Consider the following 27,215-nt stretch of genomic DNA (forward strand, 5'->3'; position numbering starts at 1 on the left):
AACCCTTTTCCATAGCGTTCCATCTTCGCTGTTCCTGTAACGCCAGCGACACCAGCGTCGCAATCCCTGATGAAGTAAATAATCAAGTTTGAACCCTTCTCCATGCCCATTCTATTGAAAGGGACTTGTCTCTAGTCGACAAATGTCGACTTGTATCAACCTGAAACTCCGCTGTGACATGTTGAATAATAAAACAGCCTCTGTGAAAGGGCAGAATGAACACGTCAATAACGTGACAGCCCTGTCTATGAGGCAGCGGCAATAGGCACCGGTGCTGGTGATGCGCCGTGGACGCTGGATGCACTGCGCATCTCGACGTCGACACCACTGTTGCTGGCGCTGGCGCTGTTGCCCTCTTGGCCGTTGACCTTGTTCTCCTTGCTGCTACCTTCAGCTGAGACGGTAGCAGAATCCTCAGTGCTGGACTCGGGACCCTTCTTTGGGGGTGCCGTCCAGCGTGGGATTTCCCAGACGACGCCAGTAAAGCTCTTGAGCGTGAAGCCGCCCTTGTTCCACTTGCGACACGGCTTGCCAGACCGGTCGAGGGCGCGAAGGCCGGCATTGATAGCACCTTGGTTCGCCTTGGGGCCCAGCTTGTGGCCTCCAGCCGGTCGATTGGCCGTGCTTGAGTGGTCGATTGTCCCGTCCTCCCTATAAATAGCTGTTAGTGCATTGTTCTTTCATGTCGGTTTTGGCAAAGGATTAATCGGCAAGACTTACAAACGAGGCTTCTTCTTGGGACCCGGCTTTCCTCGTGGCTTGGGAACGCCATCTATTCCGTTGGCATTGGCAGCCGATCGCTTGACACCCTTCTTCTTGGGTCCTTCGACGGGAGGGCCCATGGCTGAAGGAGCTGGAGTTCCATCGGCAGGAGTTGCATCGGCAGCAGGTGTAGCAGCATTCGAATCTGAAGCATTATCGCCGTTCGAGTTGCTGGCAGGAGGTTGCGAGCCAGTGACAGAAACGGTGTCGGCGGCGGGCGAGTTGATGTTTTCCTTTTCAGACTTGACGGGAGAGTCTTCCTTGGCGGGCTTGGAATCGACGAGGTCGCGAAGCTTGTCAGGCGACACCTTGAGAGTGACGAGCAGCGTGGGCTTTGCACTGGACTTGCGTCGCGCGTCGGCGGACTTGGCTTGAGGAGCCATGGTGTTGAGAAAGTTTTGCAGCCGGCGAGTAAAAGGTGACGATGGTGATGAGACAACAGGCAAGGGTTTTATTTGGTTTGGTGAGACGAGGCGAAACGAAACGGTGGACGGCGAGTGGTGATGATGAGCAACGGCGATGGATGGCGGATGATGATGGAGAGAGGAAGAAGAAGGAAGCGAGATTTGTGGAATGGCCTGGTGACGGGAGAGGCGGCAAATGGCCTAAGGCTGGTGGTGATCCCGTGGTGGTCAGGGGTGGTGGGCTTTTTGGGGCTTGCGTGGAGCGGGAGATTTTGTTAGCTGGCGTTGCGACTTGCGGCGTCGAAGGCTCGTTCGGGGTCTTGGTGATGGTCTGCGGCTGCGGCAGTGGGAGCAAAGGGAGGAGAGTTGATGGACGGAGGGAAAAGTGGGAGGCCGGGGGGGAAGGCGTGTCTTGTAGGTTTTTGGGGTCTTGGTCTCATTGTCATTTTCGATTCTGGGGCCCCGAGGCGGCGCACAAGGAAAATTCGGTTGGTTTTGGGTTGGGTTGGTAAAGGCTCTGCTCGTTGTTCGTGCGCGCCGCTGCTGCTCACTCTCCCGTCACGTCTGGGGATTTTTCGCTGCCCCGGGGCGGCGCGTTCCCCAAGAGGACTAGCGCCCCTCTGCGCCCAGGTAATGCAGTTATGGAGGGTCCCGCATTATTTGGTCTTCCGATGGGACCGGGGGTGATGCAAGCGGTTCGACCAATCACCGCCCCTCCTCGTCGCCATCTCCTGGCTTCCTTCAAGTCTGGATTTGCTCCCTCCCGTTGGCCTGCGACTCGGCGATTCAAGACCAGCAGAACCGCTCTCCAAATCACCTCCTTCAGTGCCTCTGCCTCCCACGCTGTTCGCGCTTCAGCCCCAGCCCCCGCCCCCCCCGTGGAGGGAGGCAACAGCCAGAGATGGTGGCCAAGACAAGCAAGTACAGTGTCCGCCTCATCCAGCCAAGGCATCAGGTTTCTGCAGCGATAGACGCTACCATGTCACATTGGACTTTGGTTTCCATAGGACCGCCGTCGGAGATGTGCAGGACAGAGAGCAGCGGGATGCACGGGATAAACACACGAGACGAAGCTAGGGAATCATCGCGTGCCCCTCATCCCATCCCTTTTCCCGACCGTGGTCGCTCCATGGCATGGCCTGGCCTGGTCTGGCTCATCCTCCCTCCCTTATTAGCCGACCGTGACGGACGGCGCAAAAAGCAGCGAGAGATGGGACTCATCCATCAATGGGAAGCGAGCCCCTGCTGGCATTTCGCGGTGGCGGAATTCACCGACTCACCCTCAAAGCTTGACACAGGGATACGGCTGATAGCCTTTATCAATGAGACAGACACCTCCACTGTCCTGTCACCCAAAGAACAGCGCATGCCCACGACCAAGGGTCCGATGCTTATGGATGGCCTCACATTCGTCCACAGAGGTAGCCGGCACCTCAACCCTCGGCACCTCTAGTGCTTAGCCTTTAACACGGCCCCCAAGATCCTGGGCGACTTGCTATTATTTGAGATATCATTAACTCGCAAGCGTTTCAGTCGATATGGACCTCAAGGATTGCTACTGTACTGCGCCTGGTCAACCCTCACCTCAACAAGGCTTCGACCTGGTCGCCTTACGAGAGATTCCTGCAGGGCGATGGTTATCCACCACCAAACCGCATCAAAGAAGCATACCAGCGCCTTTGACGCTATCATCGAAGTGCATCATCTCTCTGGACGAATTTGTGCATCTCAATCCTTTGTCTCTTGTAGATCCAAGTTGGAACCCGAGAATCGCCGCCATCACTGGGCAGCTATCCGGTGCAACCGAGTGCGGGCAAAGAGTGACAAACCACCCGACCGTGTGAAATTGCCAAGTTTGATCCGTATTTCGTCACGGCTCCGCCAAAAATCCCTGCGTCAGTTTCCCGCCAAAGTTGGTTATTTTCGTCATCTCTGCATAGCCTCGATCGTCACGACAATGACCCGAGCAATTACATGCTGCGCTCAGCGACATCGACCAATATGTCATCGCTCCGAAGACCGGCAGATACCACTTCAAAGGTGGTCTGTATCTGTCGCACCAGCTCCAGGAATGATAGCAAGCCCAAGACCCAATGAGAACCAGCAAGCGTTGGTTCACAATGAATTGAAACCCCCGAGACTAAGACACCATGACATGGCCCGTTGCCGTCACAATCATCGGAATGCGTTGCTCCCTGCAACCCAAACTCGACGGCAGAGATATATGAAGAACAATAGACCATGATGAATGTTTACGGCCAAACCACCTCACCTCATTTCATTGAACCTGTCTAGTTGACACAATGGTTCGCCTTTATACACTTCTTTCCATTGTTCCACACCTCCCTTTACCCCTTCCATACGCTCATGCTGCTCTTCTACCTCGAGTGGACGTTCCATCCGAATCGCCGGGGGCAGTCTCCACGGTACCAGCAACCAAACCTGCCATCAAAGTGACGCCCTTCAAGCAGCCTCGCCATGGCTTCCCCAAGCTACACCGCACTCTCAGTGTGGTGAAGCGACTGGTTGAGGAGAACGGTTTCATGGTTGAGGTTTCTGAAGAGGCCTTGCGAGATGTCCTGGACCAGATCAACAGGCTTCAGGACCAAGTGAGCAGCATGTTCTCGCCTGACTCCCAAGATAAGGGATCTCCTCAACCAGGAGTTGGTCAACCAGGAGTTGGTCAACCCGGCAGAGAGTCTGGACAACTACCCAGCGGTTCTTCTAATACACCCTCCAATGAGAACCTACCAGCTGAGTTGCCTACGCAACCCAACAGGACTGGGTTGCCCGACTCTGGTGAAACTTCTGGTCCATCAAAGGTCCCAATAGTCTCCGATACCGACACAAGATCCAACCTACCTGGACAACCCAACATCCCCAATACAATTGTTCCGCCTCTACCTTCCAGTTCCTTCAATCTACCTAGTGCCCCCGAGCAACCAGGACAAGCAGGACAAGGACAGTCCGATGACCAGGCAGATACAGTTGCCAGTGAGCTACCAGGAAACTCAGATGGGGAACCAGCCAGTCTCCCAACTGAGGTACCGGGCGGGGATTTGAACAACGTCTCTGCCAGCAGCGCAGAGACTCAGCCATCTAGAGTCGAATCAGCCCAGCAGCCAAAGGAGTCCTTACCTAGACAACCCGGAGAGGAGCCCGGCGACTCCAAGGTGCCATCTGAGGAACGGCTCGGAGTGCAGCCAAATGGTCAATCCATGAGCCTGCTCGACGAACAACCTACGGGTCAGCCTGGCGAGCCCGCTGCTCAGACAGCCAATCAGCAGCCCCAAGGTCAAGCAGACCTACACTCTGGTACGATTCCAGGATCTCGACCTACAGGAGCTCCCAACAACGTACCAGAAGACCAGTCCAGCGCTCTTCCCGATGGACAAGTCAACGGAGAACCCAGTGGGTTACCTGGAGGTGTATTCGTGGAGGGGCCAGACAAGGTTTCCGGTTCTAGTCCAGGCGAGACAACTTCCATAGGACAAGCCCAGATTCCAGGAACAGAAGGAGGCCAGCAACCATCCCAAACCATAGACCCTAGTTGTCTTGATGAAGATGAGGTGAGTGGCCAACCCAACGTTCGCCGAAACATTAACTGCGCTCCAGGTGTTAGTTCGTCCGCAACCGACCCGGGTCGGATCTCTTCAGTCATGACAACGCATAATTCAGCAACCCAAAGAGCACTCGGCGTCCAAACGGAACTCGGTACCCAATCGACACTCGGGATCCAGACAGCAGTCAGCGCTGAGGCAACTCTTGAGTCTCCGACAGCACTCGGATCTCCAGCAGCGCAGGAGTTTGAGACGACACTCGACATTCAGACGGCATTCGATACTCAAACGACACGCGACCCTGTGGCCACGCTCGACACTCAGGAAATATTCAACGCTGAGACAACACTTGCCATTGAGGCAGCATTCAACACGCAGACAGCATCCGACGCGCGAACGGCATTCGACACATTAACGACAATCAGCATTCAGGCACAACTCGACACGCGGACAACATTCGATACTCGAACGGCGCCCGACACTCAGGCAACGCTTGACGCTCAGGCCGGACCAGACACTCAAACCGTCTCCGGCCTCAGAGGAGCAGAAACTTCGCGGCAAACGACAGAACAACCAGCCACGACCTCTGCCGCATCCGGCATTGATAATTCGCAAGTTTCGGCTTCGACTGAGTCCCCGGCAACTCTCACCACGGCCATGGCTGTGCAACAGACTCTCACGGAATACGCAACAACTCGTGAGACGCAGCAACTTCGAACTTTGGTCTTCACATCGGTTCTTACGAGATCATCAAGGGTAAAGTGGACGACAACACACACCGAGTTCTTTCATATCGGTCAGCCCACCGAGTCCCCTACAATCCCCGGTCTAGTGTTTAAAGAGGACCCGGATATGACGTTGAATGGAGATGAAGGCCCCACAGTCGCAAGCGAGAACTCTGGGTCCAGCACGGATGAAAGCATATCCCAGAGCATGGCGCCAAGCACGGCAGAAGCTTCGGGGTCGACAAGCTTTCAAGAGTCAGGGCTTGATATTGCGGCTGCGCTCTTAACGGAGAGCATTATCACCAGGATTTCGACAAGCATGATCTGGAGTGACGGCAGTACTCCAGCAACGACAGCACCCAGGTCTCCACCAAGACCACTGTTGCCTCCCAACGCCGCGGCCGCCAACACGACGTATGCAACCCCGGCCAGCGGGTTCAGAACCATGGCAAAGCAGACGAAGAGTTTGATGGAAAGGGCAGAGATGATGTGAATAGATACGAGTTCTGGGAGGAGAGGATACGAGTTGTACTTTATTTGGATACGTATACGACATGCGAGCAAGCTTAAACATGTGGAAATTCGGTCTTTTTCACGCAGATACGACATGATGATCAACAACCAACGCGCGGCTATCTCCTTTTCCCACGCATGACCCGTGACGAGTTGGATCCAACTAGCCAACCTACCAGTCAGGAGGGCGGCTCTTTGGCGCCCCCCCAGACAGACAAGATTCGCCCGTCTGCGCTAAAGCGGAGAAATGGCGAGATGGTAAATGATCTACAAACGACGAGGCGAAATTTGTTCCCTTGACCCCTTGCAAGTGGATAAATGGCGAAACCCAGGAGTGACAGTGACCCTCGCGAGGGGCGCAAAACGTCAAGGAACCAGCGGCAAGGGCCTTGGCAATAAAGGTGAAACGCGTCTCACTCATAATCCCATCCCTTTAACAGCCTTGTATTAATACTAAGACTAAAATCGAAGTGCCTTGTTTGTCTCTCGCTTCTGTAATTCTGGACTGAACTCTCTTCTTGATACTACTCACTATCTCTCTTGTTTGTTTGCTTCCATTCAATTGTCAAAGCTCTCATTCCTTACGGAGCTTGTTTCTCTTTCTCTTTGTCTTTGAGACGAACAAGGCATAGGCCTGCCACAACAGCGCCATCATGATTTGCAACGAGAAATCCCGCTCGCTGGCGAGCGACGACACATTCAGCCAAGACATTATCGGTACGATTCGCCCTGAGATTCTTCACCAGCACATTTACTCACATTGGACCCCGACAGGCGACGTGGAGAGTCTTGAGCTTAGCGACTCAGTCCCGACATTATCAACATGGGAACTGATCCAATACTTTCTGATCCTCAACTGGCAGTTGTACAACGCCTTCCGCACATATCTCGTCTACGAGCACTGGGACGGCTGGGCCAGCGTCATGTTCACCGACAAAGCAGCAATCGTCCTGGGAGTCGCGCAATTACCGCTCACAGTCCTGATTCTGATGGAGCTGATAGACATGTGGCGTGACCGGAGAGCTGAACGGCAGATGAGATTACGGCTCGCTGCCCAGGAACGCGTGTCCAAGTGCTAAGATAAGGATAATCCAATTTAAAGAAATTGAGCTGGACTCGACAGCGATTCATTTAATATAAACTAAAAGGCTTTAACTTATATTCAAGGTTAACTTTACTTTGCAACGTTAATTAAGCTGCAGAGTTGTGTGACAGGGTTGCATTCCTCTAAGGCGCTTCTCCTAAACGGTGCTTGGTGCTGACTCGTCAAACCCCCGACCCCTTGCGCAGCTCTGAGTGGCTGACCTTCCTATGGCGGTCAAGACTATGTGTGTGGGTTGTGATTATTCGAGGTTGGCTATGTGTCTATTTAGCTTCGCATCATGGCTACCTCTTGGGCGATAGCTGCTGCGGCTGACGTTTGGAACCCTTTGTTCTGCGCCACCAACAGTCTCATCAACTAACAAGCAACAAGGCCTGACTCCTTCGCTGTCTATTCCCACTTGGGGCGTCCAAGTCCCCATCTACTGTCAGCACTTGTCCCCGAGCTTCCCAATTACCACTCACAGCTGAACAACAATGAACGCACCGCCACGCCAGCAAGGCCCTTGGAGGGGTTGGCTCATGGGGACACACAATCACCAAAGAAAGAAAAGGGCCCTTTGTGCTACCACCACTTAACTCGGCCTGATACAGGGTATTTCGCCGTTTACCGAGTCTTACCTGCATGTGCAACTCATCCTCTTGCGGGAGCCTCGTGCCGACGAGGTTTCCGTCACTGCCTTTCTTTCATTGCTCATCCTTCTTGAGCGACTTTTGTCCTTTACCGATACTATTAGCTGGCGATTGAACGCATATTCAAGAGTCGAGCGGCGCGATGCGACAATGAACCAAGCGCATTAGCCCACCCCCTCTCAAGTTGTTGTCGCGCGCGCTGTCCTCACCATGAGACTCTTTGTTCCCACCGGCTTCGTCCTGCTTCCTCACCTCGTCGTCGCACAAATCACCAGGCGCTATGAGGCGCTTCCCATCGCGCAGGGCGACCTCGTCCCGCGCTTCTTCCTCGACCAGGCATTTCCCCTCGCGAAGCGCGACGCAGACTGCGGGCAAGGTTATCACAACTGTAAGTCCTTCAACGGCGCAACAGATTGATTGACAATCAACTCATGTCCTCGCGCGACAGGCCTAGACATCGGTTTTGCCGACGACTGCTGCAAAAACGACCAATACTGCTACGTTAACAAAGACGGCGATCCGAAATGCTGCCAGATCGGGTCCAACTGCGCCAGCGAGAACCTCTGCTCCAAGGACGCCACTCGTCAATACTTTTGCACACGCACCGTCACCCGGAGCGGGACAGCCGTCGCCCAGGAGGGCTGCTGCGATCGCAAATGCCCCCAGACGAGCCTCTACCTATGCCCCAGCGACCTGGGCGGCAATTGCTGCGGCTTCGGCTCGGAGTGTAGGCCCGACGGGAAATGCGCATCCACAAAGCCCGCTTCCCAGACCGGGTTGCTGACACCCGTGCCCGAGGGTTGTACCACGTCGCAGTTCAAGTGCGCTGATGGCGCTGGGTGCTGCGACGACGGGCAGGTTTGTACACAGGTTAGCGGAGAGGGATACTGCGCCGAAGCCAAGCCGACTGGGAGCGACGTTAGAATTGTTGACGACGATGAAGATGGAGGTGGAGGACTATCCGACGGTGCTAAAGCTGGAATTGGTGTCGGCGCAGTTGTAGGAGCGAGTATTATCATCGGCGGACTCACTTGGCTGTGTCTGGCTAAGCGGCGCCGACGCCGGGAGACCACAACCGGAGAATCGAGGACTGAAGGTGACGGCGAAGGTACCGGTACTGTGCGGGACGGCATGACCGACGTATCCGGAAGCCAGGCTCGGCACGGCTTGACGAGAGACTACTTCGGGCCCGATGCCGTGGCTGGACCGTATACGGACCCGGCCATCAGTCCAACGACGGCTACTTCGCCGGGCATGGACAGAGCCGTGCCGATACAGGCCCACGGGCCCGGCGATATCGCGGCGCCGGTCGAGATCGACTCGACGTTCTTATCACCAATGACCAGCCCGAGTGCCGGACATACACCCGGCTCAGAGACTATTGATGGACGCTTCGAGCTATACGGCAACGACGAGCCCATATCACCAGGACGTCCATTATCAATCGTCCCAACACCGCGGCAAACTCCAGAACCAGAGAACCCACCACGAAAGAGTCAAGATGCTGATGCGCAAGAGAAAAAAACTGAACCCTTCTAATATTTTTCATACTTATCAACGCCTAGCCAGACCATTCAGGCAAATATCAAGGTCATCCAAATCCTCCCTCGCAGTGCCAATCTTACAAAAGAAAGCAAAACAAATTAATGTGTACCGACTCTGTTGCTCAAAACTCCGCGCCAAGGTAAAGAAGAAAACACAAAAATGACCCATCCGAGTGCCGTCCAACGCCGTTATTGTGCTGGAATGAGGAGAATAAAGGAATAGGAAACATGTCCACTTGTGCCCGGAAAACGATCCTCCTGCCTGCGTTTAGCAGACGACGCCCCCAAAGGGAGCGCAGTTTCTGAGGTCTTTCACAAGCTCCTCGACACTGCTCAGATGTTGGCTGAGCAGCTCCTGCTTTTCCTCAGTTGTGAGATAAATGTCATCCGCATCGGAGCCAGATCGCTTGCGACGGGCCTCGTTGTTAAAGGCGCCCGCAAGCTTGCTAGGGCTCCGTTGAAGCATGCCTGGAACAGAATCGCGTTGGTCGGCGCGGGGGATGGAGGGCGACTCGGGCATGAGATAAAAGTAGAGGAACTCAACAAGCTTGAGCTTGACCTCGCGGGCCGTGGAGCGCGACTTGAAGAGAGAGGTGATAGTAAGAAGGCCATCAAGGCCCTCAAAGGTACGAGTGTTTCGGGGAGTGTCGAGGAGAGCGGTGACAAGGGTGAGAAGAGTCGCGCATTGGATAGCCGGGCAGTTGAAGGGCTCAAGGAGATCGAGGAGAAGCTATATACAAGATATGTTAGTTGATGTCCTCTTGTTGTTATGAAGACGATTCATATCACATACGTTCATATTCTGCTCCCGGGAGAAGAGCGACTTGCTGGGGGGATGCAACAGGAGAGTTCCCTGAATGAGATCAAGGGCATTGAGGATCAAAAGATCATTCTGTCCGTCGCTGCCCTTAGCCATGAGACGGTCGAGAGTGCCGATCAGGCGCATGGCAACATTCCACTCGAATCCCTCCTGCAGCTTGAAGAACTCCTGGAAAGCGGGATCCTGGGATAGCTCGGCGAGGTCCTTTTGTTCAGGCGACGCCTCTCCGTTGTTTTCGTGGTCACGGCTGCGGCGCGAGTTGTCGTTACGGGGATTCGAGAGGCAAATCTGGGCGAGCAGACCTTCAACCTGGCGCAGGCCCTTGCGGACCTTGGGGCCATCGTAGGACGACAAGTTGTCGAAGGCGAGAGACAGAAGCGACTCCATCATGTTTGTTTGTGTGATTGGCGAGAGAATGAATGTCGTGGGCGTGGAAACACCGGTATGGAAGAAAAGAACAGAGAAAAAACGCTGGAGATGGGGCAGATATTTTGTGGATGGATAACTGCTTTCTTTTTCTCAAGGCACGAGGAGGGATGGAAAATGGGACAAAACAAGGAATAACTAAACGAAGAGAAGGGAATTGGGTATCAAGCAGCGCTGAGAGTTGGCTCGAGCCCAAAGCAGCAGCAGAAAACCTAGAGAAGAAGAAGAAGAAGATCAAGAAAGTTGCATCCAGATGTGGTGTTGAGCTGAAGCTAAACAGCGCCGGGCCCTGGACTCAAGGTGGAGGCCATCTCCACGGCAACGGGGCCCTGACAGCGGATGAATTCCAGCACGAGGTCCAGGGGCCATGGCGGGGCTTCTGTCGCTGTGATCGTCACGAGAGGGGGCCGCTAGGGCACGTCAGCCAGTGGGAGAGCGACAGCAGGTGCTGTGAAGGCGCTGGACCTGTGATGGGCTTAGTGGGATCTCAAGGTGCAGCTGGCCGACAGGACGAATTCCAGATTGGACGGAGTATGGAAGCGGGATGGAAGCCTGAGGTGGTTGATTTGATCAGAGGTGGCCCCTTGCTGATTATCTCACAGCGAAAGCAGTTTTTTTTGCATGTGACAACTCAACTTGGCGACTTTTTATCTCTACTGTCCACATACCTAAGGAATGCAGTTTGAGAATATCTGCTCAACTACCCGCGACCGCCTTTGAATCACCCACGTCTCGTGACGGACGACATGATCCAGGTCCCAGCTTTGACGTGTCTAAACTCAGTTGGCGAAACATGGGCTTCGCAAGGGCTGATCTCACGGTGGGCTGAGGTGGTGTGGTTTTTTCGTCCCAACGGATCAAACTGTGAGATGAGCTACGACGATGGAGATTAGATAAAGGGACAACTGGCACTTTTCTTTTGGACAAGCTTGACCGATCTTGAACTCTGTTTCTCAAGGCCCTTTTCATACTCACGATAGGTCTCCCTATTGCGCACCCAATGAGGTAAGGAACCCATCACCCTGCTTCTTGGCGGTTTAAGGCGGACTGCTCGTCTATGTGACATTGCGCCCAGCTCTGACGATGCCCAGTCGGGGCTGGCTGGAACTGCTGGACCGATGGTTCCGTGAGACAAACGTCATTGTCCATCATCGGATACTTTCTCGGCGCGTGTCCTCTGAGCTTTGTCGCTGTCGCAACTGCATTCCAAGTCGGAACTGGTCCTTGTCTTGTCTCATCTCTTAAATAGAAGAAACGGTTGACATCCGCATCTCAGCAGATACCCATCCTCTCCCAACGTCTAGCCTCGCTCAATTGTCTCTCCGTAATAACCGCCATACCCCGGATTATCACAAGCTTTCTCACCCCCCCTCTCTCAAAAGGTACGCTACACCAACGTGACCTCTGGCCTGCAGGACTCTGTGACTGCTCCTGGGCGTCAAAAGACCTCTCCCCCACAATCTGGCTGGGCTGGGCTGCCACCTACCTACCTTACCCGCCTAGCCCGCTGTGCCGCTAGCTCCTTTGCATTAGCTCGTGACGAAAGGTCGTCTTTCTTGCGTAGGACGAACACGTACCCTCGTATGGAGCTTAGCTTAGGACAAGCCCTCTTCTTTTTCTTGGTCCTGCCCCTCAACCTTCTCGGTTGCATATGCGCGTATATATCTTAGGCTACCTGTGCTGCCTCGCGCACATGCCCGCCTCTATGCCTTTGCATCAGGCAGAACTGAACTTGGTTCGGGACGCTCAATGACGTCGACTCTGCTACAGGTCTCAGCGATTCGATCCGATATACCCTCTCGCGACACTTAAATAGAGCTGCCTAGACCAAGGCGCAGCCCACACGACAAACTCTCAACAAGACACAAGGCATCCGGCATCCATACGAGCTCGATATCTACCCAACGCTTATACCTCCCGCCTCGCCACTTTCCCTTCACCCCCGACTCAGCCTCACACACACCGTTGCACTCTTCAAACGCTGAACGCATGATCCCCACGGCCGATCCGAGCTTCTCTTCCGACTCCTGGGCTCTCCCCCCGTCGACCCTGCACATGCTGTCCCTGTCGCCCAGAGACATGGAGAAGATGCCTTCCAACAACAACAACCCCCCTCTCACCTCCCCCAACGCCATCCCCCCTCGCACCTCTAGCACCGGCGTCCCGACCTCGCTCAACTCGACTCCCACCAAATCCGTCCTCCGCCCCGTCGCAGAAGGAGACTGGCTCAGCCAGAAGCAGCGCTCCCCAAGATCGACCGTCCCGAACCCAGGCTTTGGCGTCATGATGCAGGCTCCGAACCCACCTCCTGACCCCGAGCGCTACGCCTACGAGGACCTCAACTTTACGGCCAAGCGATCCTGGACCGACGACAAGGAACAGGTTGTCCGCGGTCCTTACGACTATGTCATCAGCCACCCGGGCAAGGACTTTAGAGCACAGCTCATCAACGCCTTCAACGCCTGGCTAGACGTGCCCCAGGAGAGCCTCGAGGTCATCACGCGCGTCGTGGGCATGCTCCACGAGTCGTCGCTGCTCATCGACGACGTCCAGGACTCGTCGGAGCTGCGCCGCGGGTTCCCCGTGGCGCACAACATCTTTGGCGTCGCGCAGACCATCAACTCGGCAAACTACATCTACTTTGTCGCCCTGCAGGAGCTGCACCGCCTCAACAACCCGGACCTCATCACCGTCTTTTCCGAGGAGCTCGTAAACCTCCACCGGGGGCAGGGCATGGACCTGTTCTGGCGCGACACCCTCACCTGCCCCACTGAGGAGGACTACCTCGAGATGGTGGGCAACAAGACGGGCGGTCTATTTCGCCTTGGTATCAAGCTCATGGCCGCCGAGTCGTCGGTACCTACTGATTGTGTGCCCCTCGTCAACCTCATCGGACTCATCTTCCAGATCCGCGACGACTACATGAACCTGTCGTCCAAGGAGTACAGCCACAACAAGGGCATGTGCGAGGATCTCACCGAGGGAAAGTTTTCCTTCCCAGTTATCCACAGCATCCGCTCCAACCCGACAAACCTCCAGCTCGTCAACATCCTCAAGCAAAAGACGTCGGATATCCAGGTCAAGCGCTACGCTGTCGCTTACATGGAGTCCACCGGCAGCTTCGAGTACACCCGTAATGTTGTTGGAATTCTCATCGAGCGCGCCCGCAAGATGACCGAGGAAATTGACCAGGGCCGTGGGTACACAAAGGGCATCCAAAAGATCCTGGACAAGATGGTCATCCCCTAGGCCTCAGTCTTGACCCGTCGCGCTTCTTTCGAGTTTCTCAACACCCAACAACTTTCCTAGTCATAGTCAGGTTTAATGTCTTACGAAGCGGAGCGCATATAGAATGTTCTGGCCGGCGTCGGGAGGGATGTCTGATGAACGATTGATTGTACAGAGATCTATTATGGAGGGAGGAGTCTGAACGGCATGATACCAACCTGGGCTCGCTGATGGCGAGCAGCACCGGTCACTTGAAATTGTTGTAACAGTCAATGTTGGATTATCTCCTGGCTCATGGCGCTTTTCTGTCATGGAGCATATAGCTCAGATTCTGGAATATATTAACCATCAATGATTCATTTCATAAGTCTCCCTGTCCACGACCGTGACCCATTCACACCGCATCCCGAGTGGGAATGCTGCCCTTGTTATCCTGTCCGTCACCCCAGACCCGTCAACGCCACGCAGAAGCGAACTTAAATACGCAAGACTCCATTAATTTTACATGGAAGAACTGGCCATCTTAGACGGGTTGCACTGGCGCTGCCTTGCGTTTCACCAACCGCACCCATCGTCGCCGTCTCCAGTCCCCTCTCCTGCCAGTGCCGTCCTCACCCTCTTCCCAGCTCGGCTTGGCCGCAGCAGCCTTTTGCTTCCCTTTGTCATGAACTGGAGGATCTACCACCCCTGTTCTCTCATCCCGCTCATCGTAGATATCGTAAACCCAACGCTCGCCTTCCGTCTCTACTTCAACACCCGTGATGATGCGCTCCTCAACCCATTCGCGGCTCCAGAGGTCGAGAGCCCACTTCTTCTCACTCCACTCCCAAGCCTCCGGGGGCATGACATCCTCAAAGAACCGTGTGCCCCTGGGCCGCTCGCCGGCGATACGTGGTTGTGAGAGCGGATCGTAAGGAGATGGACAAAAGAGCCAGGGCTCCCACTCGCCGCTGCCACCAGCTATCTTGCGCTGCAACTCAAAGATCTCGACCTCACGAGTCTCAGGGCTCGAGTCGAGAATCACATCCTTAGCGATCCAGTCGTCAAGCCATGATCGAGCCTTGGCCTCCTGTGGCTGAAGGCGCTCGCGATGGGCGACAGCAAGAAGACGAGCAACATATGGATGGCCTACACCGATAACAGCCCAACCACCGAGGAGGAAAATGAACCTCCATGGGATCAACTGAGCTGCAATAGTCATGAAGATGCCACCCGCAAAGAGAAATAGAAAGAGGGCGGAACTGAGAGCCTCATCACTGAAGTTGGTCACCGGCACAAGAAACGCGACAACCTTGTCGTGCCCCTCGCTAAAGTCATCCATGCTGTTCTGCAGGTCGCGCATATTCCGGAAGAAGTCCTTGCTAAGTTCTTTCACGGGTTTAACAGTCGCCGCAGGTGCCAAGGGCGGTCCGCGGGGGGAGTACCCAACATTCTGCTCGCTCGACAATGTGCCTTTGGGAGGTGCCGGGTGACGTGCCAAGAACGCAGGGATAAAGACGCCGAGCAGCAGTATCGCAACAGGTAGAACACATAGGAGGTATGGGTCGAGGCAAACAAAGGTGTATACGGCGAGAAGAGAGAGTGTATGGGATGCGCGATGCCAGCAGAGGATGCGCTCGACTCGGGCCTGGAACTTGAAGACGACACCGATGCGAGCATTGAAGCGGCGGAAGTTGTAGGACATGGTGGTGATGTTGAAGTTGGGCCTCTCGGTCTGCGTAGGCGCATGGTCGTCGGCAGCAAAGGCAACGTCGTTGGGATCATCTTTGTCCGCTGGGATGACTTGCTGAAGGAGCCTGGAGGACACGATTAGCAAGCCATGGGAGAGCAAAAGCTAGAGCACAACAAACTTTTCAACCAAACGATCCTGCAGGCTGGCTTTCTGCCGAATAGCTGCAAGTCCGCCGCGCAAACCCGTCTTCTGGGGAGGCGCCGGAGTCGCCTCGGGCTCAACGGCCGGCTCCTCATCATGGCTGCCGTCACTGACACGGCGATGGCGCTCGGGGCTCTCCGGGGAGTCAAAGGCGCGCCCGGAGGCGATGATCTCGGTGGTGAAGTCGTCCATTGAAGGATGGGCTGAGCTAGAGCTCAAGACATGGTGCAACGTCGGAGTGTGGAGGTTTGAAGATGGGGTTCCCGCGTGGAGGTGTCACCATCACGGACGGGTGTGCATGTGACACTGGGCGCTGACATCACCAGACTGCCGGGAAAGTGTAGCTCCCAAAAGGAAAGGCATGTGTGCCGAGGGTCGCCAAAAGGTGAGAATTTGGCTTATTGCGGACATGGCCGGGTGTGAAATGCCTTTCAAGTTGAAATATGCAGCATCATGACAATAGTTAAGAATGAATGCGGAATAGTCATCAATATCATATGCTCTTGGTGTGTTGTTGTCTTCCTTTCTCAAGTCAAGTCATCACCTGGCCGTATGGGGACCGTTATTCAACACCCGCTGATCCTCACTTCAAAGCAACTCCAGCTTCTTGGTGATCATGGCTGCCCACCCTCCATGATTCAAAGTTTACAGTAGTGCCATGCGGGCCGTGGCGCCTCCAACTTGTGCTGCTCCTTGAGGAAAGAGTTTGGTTCATAGATTACCTCATTTGGTGACTTGGTCATGAGGCCGTGATGCGAGTTTGCTGGCCGAGGAATAGGGGCTATGTTGACGCCTGAATACGTGCTTGCGCTGACTGGCTTCTGCATGCAGGCTGTTCCAGTTGATTGTCTTACCTTCAAAGAGCATTTCTTAGCGAGCCCACATGAATCAAGCAATGACCTCTTCATTTCGGCACCTACTAGTTTTTGTCTATTGCAGGACCGAGGATTGAGACCTACATGGCCATATTTTGCTCGTCGCAGTTATCCATCTGTCAATCTCGTGTGCGGGCAGGATTCGGCAGCGAGATAAACACGGGCGAGCTTCACCACAATGCGGGCTATGAGGTAACATCAGAGGTAGATTGCCCTTGGCGACGGCCGGCCACAGATTCTAGATGCCAGATTGGCCATCTGGTCTCCTGCATCAACGAGATGCGTCCGGCTGCGGGGGTACTCGTCTGTTGGTCTGATGGATCATGGCCCTGGATGGATACCGCAGGCGGCGAAAAACAACAATACACGTCCAAACACAGCATCATCCTTGATGTTTGGCGGGCCAACAATGCAGACTGACAACACCAGTGATGGCACGCCGGCTCTATTGGACCGGGACTGATGGAAGTACCTTGGTCGAAAACAGAGAGCATCCGTTTGACCTTGCCGGTTGATGATGCCCGAACTGCCTGCCATGACATGGCATGGCATGGCTCAGGGTCCTTGAAATGTGAGACGCGCGACCGACACCCCCGTATTCGCCGCCGGATATCCTGGTCTAAGCGGCATCCTCGAAGAGGCTGTCCACCAAAAGGAGAGTTCCGACCCTGGTTTCGAAACGGGACATATCGAAACGGGCGGCGATTCGTTTCGGGACGCAAGCTACCTTTTAGCTCCAATGCCATTCTCCCTTTTGGCGTTGATGCGTCAACAGACAGGTGTTGACAGTAGCATCGCTCGCTCCTCTCGCCGCCGTCTCCACTGCGCGCAGGAGGACCCCTACCCAATATCACCGCTGTCGCCTGTCGCTATCGGCGTGGCTCAACTGGAGCCCGCTTGCTGTTGGACTGGACTGGACGCGTTGAGACAATGAGCGGCTGGCTGGGCTGGGCACGCACGGCTGGGCTGCGGGCATGGCATGGCTGGGGAGCCAGGAGCAGGAGGGAGCAGAAGACGGTAAGTAAAGGCAATTGTGGCCTTTGTCCGGATCGGGCCCGGGCATGGCATCCATCTGAATCGTGATCCAGGCATGTCTCATCTCCCCCAAGTGCGAGTTGGATCATGATTGACGTTCCTTTCATATCTGCATCGTGGATTCGAGGGAGACTAATAAAGTAAGGGGACGTTGCATTGTTTGGGGAAGGCACAGGTACCTCGGGCTGCGGGCAGCTGATGCAGCGACCGGCAGGTACCGACCATACCAAGGCAAGGAACCTGACCCTCTTCAACGAGCGCCCTGCTTTAGTTAGCAATGAATGAATGGAATAGCGGTAAAAGAGGAACTTAGCGGTATGGACCTTCACGTCTATCCGCAATTCAGGGACCAATCTCCTCGTCCCGGCGCCAATCAACTGGCGGTATCGGCGTTCCATGCCCCACAGGGTACCTTTCTAGAGGTGCCTTCCGCCATCGCAGCCTCTCAGGCGCCTTCCTTCCCATGCTTCCCTGCCATGGCGTCGCCCCCCGTGGACACCCCATGGCCCCCATGCCCCCTTCCGGAGCTGCCTGTGCCCGCCTGTGCCCGCCTCTGGCAGCGTGTGCCCAAGCCTGGAGCCCGCCGCAAGTCACTGGCTGCATCCATCAGGTCCATCCACCATTGGAAGGCAAGACCCAGTGCAGTGCAGAGGCCATCCATCCCTCTTTTCCGAAAAACAACGACTCCATCCTCGACCGACGCTCTTCTCATCCCCATCCCATCCATCTCACCATCCCCTTCCCGGGACACACCGTCCACAATCAAACATCTGTCGCCTGCCGTCCGCCTACCGCTGATTGCTCTCCTCTTTCCGTCGTTGTCTCTGTCGGCCCCGGAATGAGGTAGCCGTTCGAATGCGCTCAGCTCCCTGACCGGACTGAGTCTGTGCTAGCGACCGACCCCGTGAAATCCACCTCCGTCGTCGCATTGCCAGCCACGCCCCTCGACCGGACCCTATGAGCCGCGAGCACAAGGCACCTGCTGGGCCTCGACCAGCCAACTTTTCTCCAACTCGATTGTGAGCCTCTTGTTCTTCTTGTTGTCCCTTCTCCTCCATCCTCTCTTGCTTGGGCGGCCCTTCTCTGTCGTCGTTGCCCTGTGCACGCATCATCGTCGCCGCCGACCCTCGCCGCCTCCTTGCACATGGCAAAGCTGACCTGGATCCCTTTGTGACAGGGGCAAAACTCCTAGCCATCGGAATCGACCACCTCTTCCTACCGCGAATCCTGGCCTCGCCTTCGACGCTCCAATGCTCAGCGCAACCGCCTCCAACAACCATTCTCTCTTTTCTTTCGGTCGGGATGGGGAAACTAGTCAATTAAACGATCCCAACGCGTCGTTCGATTTCCTGCCCTCTGTGAGCTTTGACGACCTCCAGAGCAGCATCGAGTCCGCTTCGACCGAGTTCAAACTCACCCAATTTCCTTCTCCCACCGGCGAGGGGAGCATTCTCGAAGCCCGTGGCTTAGATGACAGCAATATGTCTTCCAAGCCCCAAGCAGCCCCGTCTCCCGCTCGCCCCTCGAATCAGTCCGGTACACGTCCCGCTCGATCAGGCTCGCTCCTGCGCAGACCTAGCAACTCGAACAGACAGCCTGCTCATGGATCCAATAACATCTCTGCTTCAGGGGCCGATCATGCCAACGGTCCAACAGCCCGCGCTCGCCGACAGAGCCAATACCCTCCCGTATCCAGCTCTGTTGCTTCCAAGCCCCCTCGAAAGTCGATAGGACCGGGCATCATTGGCGATTCGGATTTCGGCCCTCGAACTGCCCAGAAGAGGCGGCCCAGCCTCTTATCTGACGGGGCATCCACTGGCTCGGCTAGAGCCTCCTTGGATGGTAACTCATCATGGCTTGATAGCGCGAGAGGCTTCCCGAGCTCGAGGGCTGCCAAGTCCAAGTCGGTGCAACCTCCACCGCGACCAAGCCATGGAAACCTCAGCTTCGGTAACACTCTCACCCCAGAGCAGAACCGGCACTCCACGCTCACCCCGCGGTCGCCGCGCGTCGGAGGTCGTCTTAGTACTCCATCCTCAAGCAGCAAGCGAGTCTCGATGATGCCCGGTGCCCACCATTCCTCGCACGCCACTGGTCTCGGTGCAAGGACTATCAGTCCTACTGATACTCGGAGGATGAAGCGCCTTTCAATCATGCCGCAGTCCCAGAGCCTAAATCAGGTCTCCAACCCGCCGCCGCCACCCCCAGTGTCGATGAACAACCAAGTTGAGAACCGGGCCGAGTCCAAATCGCCCTCGATGATTCCAAGGAAGGCTTCTGCAACCCCATCCTCATCAAGGACCACGCCGGATCTCAACCGCAAGTCTTATAGCTCTGGTCTCTCAGCCGCATCTGCCTTTAGCTTCAACACGGCGAGGACATCGACTGGATCCATGCATCGCATGTCGGGATCCTCATCCACATCACGACTACCCGCTCCGAAACATACAACTGTTCACAACCCCATGCCCGCGGACGACGAAGAAGATGTCCCTCCTGTTCCCGCTATTCCCAAAGCGTACGAGTCTCCAAAAGACTCGCCAGCCGACACTTATTTCATGGAAAAGAAAAAGACGGCTTTGAGCAACTTGGACGCAATGAGCATGAACGCTAACTCAACTGGGACCATTTCCATGCCTGTGTTCCCTGAACCGACTAAGGTTCAAAGAAGGCCGAGCGCCCGTAAAAGTGCATATGTACCACACGTCGCGGCCGAAGGAGACAACAAAGCTACTCCGCCGAACAAGAGACATTTGCAGCCTTTGCGACTGCCACCTATTAGCTTGGGGCCGTTGAGCACTCCAACTGCTAACAAGATAGCAGCGTTGCAGGATCACAGCAGCGTCGAGAGGAGCTTGAGTCCTCCGCCATCACGGCAATTACCAAAAACACCAACGACCCCAATGACAGCGTCCAAGAGTTCCTTCTTCTCCAAGAGTCGTCATGGTGACACCCCCGAACTCCCTTCATTGAGGAGCAGCAGCTCAGTCCATCAAACGCATCTCACACCTACACCTCCTGACGCCAGCTCCACGGACTCATCCCTTGCCTTCAAGGAGATTGATCACAAGCAAAGCATGTCACCATTCCTGTCCTCCTCTCTGCCCAAGGGAGGTCCCGAGCACAACTTCTTGAAAAGATCCAAGACAGGCGCCGATTTCACCACACTTGACGACCATCTTTTCCAAGATCGAGTCCCCCCTAAACCCGCGGGCCCGCGGGCGCCCAAGACGGAGCAGTTCGTCCCCAAGTCTCCTCCACCGGAACCGGTCTCAGAGGAACCTCAAACCCCATCATCGATGAGCTCCATTCGACGAAAACTCAGTATTTCCTGGAAGCGAAACAACTCGAAGAGCAACATCAATGCGCCTGCCGACGTTATCGAAAAGGCCAATGGCAAGCATCCAGAAGAGGCTATGCCTCCCCCCAGAATTCCTATTTCGGCTACCCTCAACAACCTATCCAACATGAAACAGGCCAGCCCAAGCCCCACTATCAAGCAATCTTCCAGCGGCTATCTGGAGTCGAGGAGGCGTAAGAGCTCGGGTGGAAGCCTCAATGCCTTCATGTCCCACGACAAGACCAAGAGCGAGTCCTGGGGAACGAAGAAGCCTGTCGTTGATCCCTCGACCATGCCTGTGGGCCGAAACACCTCGGTCATGCAGAAGATTCTCCGACCTCGAACTTCGTCGGCAACAGTAAAGGGCGTGGATTCATGGACTGCCGAACTCGACAAGGATGACTTGTCGGCCGAAGAGGAGATGGCCAAGCTGGGCTCTCGGCGTAAGGAGACGGAGGTTGCTGCACGAACGCTGGACGCACTCCGGAAGCGTGCAACGCCAAAGGAGCGCGTTGGCTCACACGAGGCAATCCGCATCGCCATGCTCAATATTTACGAACGAGGAGAGATTGTCGACTACAACGATGTCTATTTCTGTGGAACACAGAATGCCCACAAAGTTGTCGGAGATCTTCAGTCGGATGCGCCTAACTTTGGCTACGACGATGAGCGCGGCGACTACACAATTGTTCCTGGAGACCACCTTGCATACCGGTATGAAATCATTGATGTTCTTGGAAAGGGAAGTTTCGGGCAAGTTGTTCGGTGCATCGACCACAAGACGGGCGGCCTTGTTGCCATCAAGATTATTAGGAACAAGAAGAGGTTCCACCAGCAAGCTCTTGTCGAAGTCAATATTCTTCAGAAGCTCCGCGAATGGGTAAGTTGACTCCCTTCTATCGCCATCTCAAATTTTAGTTCAATGCTAACTCATGGCAGGATCCCAAGAACAAGCACAGCATGGTCAACTTCACCCAAAGTTTCTATTTCCGTGGACATCTTTGTATCTCGACTGAGCTGCTCGACATGAACCTCTACGAGCTTATCAAGGCGCATGCTTTCCGTGGTTTCTCAATCAGGATCATCCGACGCTTCACCAAGCAAATTCTCAGCTCTCTCAACCTCCTCAAGCAGCACAAGGTCATCCATTGCGATTTGAAGCCTGAAAACATTCTTTTACGACATCCCCTTCATTCCGAGATCAAGGTTATCGATTTTGGTTCTAGTTGTTTCGAAAACGAGAAGGTGTACACCTACATCCAGTCGAGATTCTATCGTTCACCTGAAGTCATCCTCGGTATGACTTACGGTATGCCCATCGACATGTGGAGTGTTGGCTGCATTCTGGCAGAGCTTTACACTGGAGTGCCCATCTTCCCTGGAGAGAATGAGCAAGAGCAGCTGGCATGCATCATGGAGGTGTTTGGACCTCCGGAAAAGCATCTAATTGAGAAGAGCACCCGGAAGAAGCTCTTCTTTGACTCGATGGGCAAGCCTCGTCTGACCGTCTCGTCCAAGGGCCGCAGGCGCCGACCTTCTTCCAAGACATTACAACAGGTGCTCAAGTGTGACGACGAAGTCTTTCTGGACTTCCTGGCGCGTTGTCTCCGATGGGACCCTGAACGGCGACTGAGACCCGAGGACGCTATCCGGCATGAGTTCATCACTGGGCGTAAGATGCCCGTGCCTCGAATGCCGACTCGCGAAACGTCGCCAATGAAGCGACACAACACCATCTCCGTTCCACGACCTCTTCCGGAGCCCCCTGGTGCGGGTGTCAAGCCTGCTGGGTCCCTACGAACTGGAGTCAGCCCTCACAAGCCTGTCTCCGGCGGCCCACGCAGAGCATCGGGGACTACGGGACCTATCAGCGCTGTGCCTACAAAGAGGACCAGTGCCGGTACAGCTGGGTTTGCCCAAACCTCAAGCGGCTTGCCTCGAGCCGCGGGCAGGAGCGTTAGTGCCAAGCAGGACCTGGCCGCAGCTGGCGCAACGGCAGCTATGAGTCGACGAGCTTAGTCCCGTTGCCGGGGATGTCTATTCATGATGATTGGAGTTCTGGTACTGTCGAGCATTTTGATTTGATCCTTGTGCGTACTTGGGTAATCGATACATTCCACCGGAACACAGCCTAAATCGGCACAACGACTTTGCCATAACCTGGCGACAACTGCGTGGATTTCACGACAATGACATGGGGGCTGCGAGGGGCCAGGAGGAGGAAGGGGGCGATCAGCGACATGGGGGGCATTTCTTATTTTCTCTCTCGACTATTCATTTCGACAACATATCGCCTAGCGTACATGATGACTGACGACATCTCACCCTGTGGGTGCCTTGCGGCTGATACTCAGGAGGCAATACCGTGGTGCAATGCGGCAAGGCCAAGTGAGTCAAGGCCTTGGAACTGGGGCTACAACTCTGTGAAAAGGGTGTATATTACAAGATTTTGAGGGTGGTTTCAATTCGATAGATGTTGACGTGGGGGATAGGGCTATAGAAACTAGTTAGGGGTCGACAAGAAGGAAGGAGTGATGTCACCCAGACAATCAATGAATGGTCAGGACCAGCGTGCCGTGTAGGCATCAAGACAGCTTTACACGTAATGGAATATTCGAGACCAGAGGCATCCATACTTGCCCATCACCGTTGTGACTGAGGCCTCCACACGTCATGACGACGGCCGTTGAGTGACGAAGCGTTGGGAATCAGGGGAGGGCAGTGTGGGAGGTGAGACGCTTATTCGATGGTCAAAAGTGCTAGGAGCAAAGGTGCTTCGAAGAATGGAACAGTTTCGAGGAATCGCCGCCGAACCTGCATATCAGCCTCGCCCGTCTTGTCACGCCCGAACGGTTCACGGACCACCGCAGAAGGGAAGGGGAGGGAATCGCGAATGGGGCTGCGGGAGCGGCAAAAGGGTGAAGGAAGAGACGCGAGGTCTGCCTGGCGGCGGCAAGTCTGGTTTGGGGGAGACTAAGGGGCGCGCGCGGTTGCTAACTGCAAGCGGATGTATCTTTCAAGGGCGTTGAGGAAGGGCGGAAAGGGAGGGAGAGGTTGCGTGTGGAGCCTCAACGACGATGAGCAACAGCCGCGGCGTCAAAGGAGCCCAGACGCCTGCCGCCCTTGTCCCTGAGTTTCAACCACCAAGCCCGTTGGTAAGGGAGATGGCAGACCAAGGACTGTCATTGGCAAACAAGCGAACAAGAGGCTTGCCCGGTCGCAAGGTTAAAACCGGGTCCGGCCGAGTATTGAGTCTGACGGCTTGTGTACGTACGCACGCACGTATGATGAAGCATCTCGCTTCCCGAGAGACAATGACTCCCCAAGGCAGATCTGCCTGCTGACGGAGTCGTGGATCACTGGTACGCCTAACGGCCGGGGCCACAGAGTTGCAGCGAGCGCCTAATCCTCATTGACCGAGAGCTACTGCAACAACACGGATGAGGAAAAGAATGGGAATTGGGAAGCCGTCTTGAGATGATGCGGCCGGGGGGGAACAATGTAAGTCGTCGAGATTCTCGGAGTCGCCGGCGGAGACGAATAACGGGGCAAGCCACGGCGGGAGGCGCAGCCGGCGGAGGACCGTGGCGCGGGCGGCCGGTGATTGGCCTAATCCGATCAACAAGGCATCGGCCCCACTCCCCCGCAGATAGGCCTTGTCTTCTTGGGCGAGGCTGTAGGCTTGTAATCGGCCTGTGGAACAAGCGTGTGAGGTCATTGAACAGAGATTCAACCCTCCATGACGATGGTCATACTGTAGACTGTCTGTCTGTCAGTCAAGGGCGCGAGTTTGCACAGACTCGGCCGTGGTGGTGGGCATCCCCATGACGGTGGTGACGATGCTGATGGTGTTTGTTAACTTGGGTGACCACGGGATTGCTGCGCAAAAGATCACGGGGTTACCGTCTCTCACGTTCCTAACTCTCCCTGCATCCAATTCCCTTAGGCAGAGATAGGCAGAGTCATCAGCGAATGCGACAAGCCAAACACCAACTGCCCCTCCATCTTTCTTGTCTGTGCTCACGTCCTGTCTGTCTCGGCCTCTCAAAGGTGGTTGTTCAGATGGAGCGCTCGGCCGACCAGTTGCTGACTGGGTTAGTCTCCTTCATTGCCTGCATGCACATCTTTCGTTTCCCGGCGGTTTCTGATGCCTGATTAGACATGACTCTTTGTGCTCACACTACCAGCCTGCACAACCTGTACCTTTCTTTAGAAACCGTTCATGCCTGACCCTGGGGTCGGCCGAAAGTCAGAACTGCAGGCCCTGTCAGAAATGCGGATCCTTACCACCATCTCTCGCCCAGGAGAAACGGCAGACTGAAATTGGGCATCTGAGACAAGGCCCTCCTGAATTAGGATCGATTGGCTTCTCTCCTTTTCAAGGGTGTCTGCTGGGTGAGACATGTGAACGGCAACGGACCGCAGTTGGTGTGGGTACAGTGATAGAATTACATGGTGTTGAAGTTAATAATCGGACTTTGACAACTTGCAGCAAAAGATCCGCCAGGGGCCGAGGCTTGTGTAACCGACGTCGACTCTTGTTCTGAAGAGTTGTGCCCGCTGATACTTGGGAAATTCCGTGCAGAACAACATTGATGCTTGTCAGAGTCGTTTCCTCGGTCCTGTATCCCGATGCATCCTCTTACACAGTTCCCAACCCACGGGAGGCCTTGTCAGCAATTTGGTTACTCAGAGCCCACGTGAGGCGGGCGAGTGTGCAGATGTCGTCCCAAGATAGTCGAAGCGCCAGGCAACCCTGAACCTCTGGCCCAATCGGAGCGTCGTCGTCAACCAGATATGAGGCAGGGGTTGGGAAAACTGCCGGAACATGTCAGCATTCCCTTTAAGGTAGATGTACAGAAGACTGTGCGAAAGGTACAAGAAATACTGGTGTCTGCTAAGTCGCCAATGCAAGGCTAGGTGGGCTGCCTCCACATTTGACAAGCAACGGGTGGCTGGTGTGGGCATGACTGACGGTGCTGACTGGCCAACATCTACGTACTGCGCGGCACAGTACAGTACATGCCCGATAGTCTTTATCCCAAGAGGTGGTGTGATGCATGTCAGTTGCACCGAACGCTGCGAGCCAGGCCTGATTGATGGGCCACCCAGTTTCCGGCGTTCTGGTGAAGGAGGGGAGCCACGGGCGATCTGGATCATCAAACGCAACCATGATAACCCCCGAAAAGGATCGATAAGGATTTCAAGCGAGGGTTGTCGAGTACACCATTCATCGACTTGTCCACAGCCCTTGCGCTTGAAAACAGTCAACTGTCTGTAGCCATGTCGAGACATGCATATCAGCTTTTAAAACATACATCGTGTGAATTACCATGAAGGGTATGTAAGTGGTCATTATACGTACTGTATGAACGCCTTTTCCAGGCACCGTAGCTTCGGCTGGCACCAGTAAGAGCCAACGACAAGAAGCAAGCAAGTGGGCAAGCATTGCCAAGGTCGGGGGTTGACTGCGGACACAGCCCTATGGGAGACAGGGATCCCTCTGCTGTGGCTGTCAGCAAGAGAATTGGGGATAAGAGTGTGGCACCCTATTCCAGACACTTCCAGGTATTGCCAGAGTAAGAGAAGTGACTTGCTTGTATGCGAAGCGCGGGATATGCAACGATGCTGCATCCCCGTTTTCGAAAGGGGCATCCGGGTTGCGAATGGACGGCACCCGAAATATCGATGTGATAATAGCGCCGAGAAGACCTGCAAGGCAAAGTCAGCTCGATTCACTACCACAATAGACTGCCTGCAATTCTGTACCCCTTAATGCAGCCCTGCCGGTATGGATCGATACGGGAGAGATGATGAGCCAATCACGATACAGAGGAGGTGAATTAATAGAAGTTGCAGATGCACGACGTTAGGATGCCTGGAAGCAACAGCAAGTCGTCAATCCGGAATCCCTGAATCCCTCCTGCACCGTTGACATGGCTCCCGGATCCAGACCCATGAAGACTGGGCGGCCAGTCGGCAGCCAAGATCCCCTGCCCGCGGACCGTGGAGTTGGGCTCGTGGCGTCTCTTTCTGCAACACCACTGCACCAGAAACGAAACAGGAAACGAGACACCAGGTCGGGATCGAGGAGCCAGACGGACCCGACTGATGGAGAGAAGAGAACCGCTAGGGTCAGGGCGATGGGCGCAGCATGCCCCCGACACCCACTACCACCACCAACAAGTGCCGACTAACAGGGATCAGTGCTGAAGAGTCGCTAACCCAGCGTCCGCAGTCTCTGATTGGCGCGCTGGTCAAAGTCTCTGGCACATCGTCGGTCAGCCGCCGGGGACGTTTTCTTTGTTCGGAAGCGGCAGAAGAAGGAGCGTGTATCACGGACGTGGTCGGTCGCCGGAGACGACGGAGGAATGCT

General features: G+C 55.1%; 8 protein-coding genes across 8 annotated transcripts; 5 read left to right on the forward strand and 3 right to left on the reverse strand.

Moving 5' to 3' along the window:
* Positions 1-245: 245 nt before the first annotated feature.
* On the reverse strand, positions 246-1,145 carry NCS57_00749900 (uncharacterized protein; the record flags this gene model as incomplete). Its single annotated transcript, XM_053057346.1, has 2 exons — positions 246-651; positions 721-1,145. The coding sequence occupies 2 exons, from the start codon at positions 1,143-1,145 to the stop codon at positions 246-248; spliced, it is 831 nt and encodes a 276-aa protein (XP_052913541.1).
* A 2,324-nt stretch (positions 1,146-3,469) lies between these two features.
* NCS57_00750000 (uncharacterized protein) lies at positions 3,470-5,944 on the forward strand (the record flags this gene model as incomplete). Its single annotated transcript, XM_053057347.1, has 1 exon — positions 3,470-5,944. One exon carries the CDS (start codon positions 3,470-3,472, stop codon positions 5,942-5,944), a length of 2,475 nt encoding a protein of 824 aa, XP_052913542.1.
* A 673-nt stretch (positions 5,945-6,617) lies between these two features.
* Positions 6,618-7,043, forward strand: NCS57_00750100 (uncharacterized protein; the record flags this gene model as incomplete). The annotated part of the gene is made up of 2 exons (XM_053057348.1): positions 6,618-6,681; positions 6,739-7,043. 2 exons carry the CDS (start codon positions 6,618-6,620, stop codon positions 7,041-7,043), a joined length of 369 nt encoding a protein of 122 aa, XP_052913543.1.
* An 865-nt stretch (positions 7,044-7,908) lies between these two features.
* Positions 7,909-9,237, forward strand: NCS57_00750200 (uncharacterized protein; the record flags this gene model as incomplete). Its single annotated transcript, XM_053057349.1, has 2 exons — positions 7,909-8,086; positions 8,147-9,237. The coding sequence occupies 2 exons, from the start codon at positions 7,909-7,911 to the stop codon at positions 9,235-9,237; spliced, it is 1,269 nt and encodes a 422-aa protein (XP_052913544.1).
* A 273-nt stretch (positions 9,238-9,510) lies between these two features.
* Positions 9,511-10,452, reverse strand: NCS57_00750300 (uncharacterized protein; the record flags this gene model as incomplete). Its single annotated transcript, XM_053057350.1, has 2 exons — positions 9,511-9,972; positions 10,036-10,452. 2 exons carry the CDS (start codon positions 10,450-10,452, stop codon positions 9,511-9,513), a joined length of 879 nt encoding a protein of 292 aa, XP_052913545.1.
* Positions 10,453-12,477: 2,025 nt separating this feature from the next.
* Positions 12,478-13,737, forward strand: NCS57_00750400 (uncharacterized protein; the record flags this gene model as incomplete). The annotated part of the gene is made up of 1 exon (XM_053057351.1): positions 12,478-13,737. The coding sequence occupies one exon, from the start codon at positions 12,478-12,480 to the stop codon at positions 13,735-13,737; it is 1,260 nt and encodes a 419-aa protein (XP_052913546.1).
* Positions 13,738-14,239: 502 nt separating this feature from the next.
* NCS57_00750500 (uncharacterized protein) lies at positions 14,240-15,817 on the reverse strand (the record flags this gene model as incomplete). Its single annotated transcript, XM_053057352.1, has 2 exons — positions 15,567-15,817; positions 14,240-15,512 (listed from the first exon to the last, which is right to left on the reverse strand). Exons 1-2 carry the CDS (start codon positions 15,779-15,781, stop codon positions 14,240-14,242), a joined length of 1,488 nt encoding a protein of 495 aa, XP_052913547.1. The 5' UTR covers positions 15,782-15,817.
* Positions 15,818-18,456: 2,639 nt separating this feature from the next.
* Positions 18,457-22,858, forward strand: NCS57_00750600 (Protein kinase domain-containing protein; the record flags this gene model as incomplete). Its single annotated transcript, XM_053057353.1, has 3 exons — positions 18,457-18,518; positions 18,677-21,719; positions 21,779-22,858. 3 exons carry the CDS (start codon positions 18,457-18,459, stop codon positions 22,856-22,858), a joined length of 4,185 nt encoding a protein of 1,394 aa, XP_052913548.1.
* Positions 22,859-27,215: the final 4,357 nt, after the last annotated feature.

The sequence above is a fragment of the Fusarium keratoplasticum genome, chromosome 5, assembly GCF_025433545.1.
Source record: "Fusarium keratoplasticum isolate Fu6.1 chromosome 5, whole genome shotgun sequence".
Taxonomy (NCBI): Eukaryota; Fungi; Ascomycota; class Sordariomycetes; order Hypocreales; family Nectriaceae; genus Fusarium; species Fusarium keratoplasticum.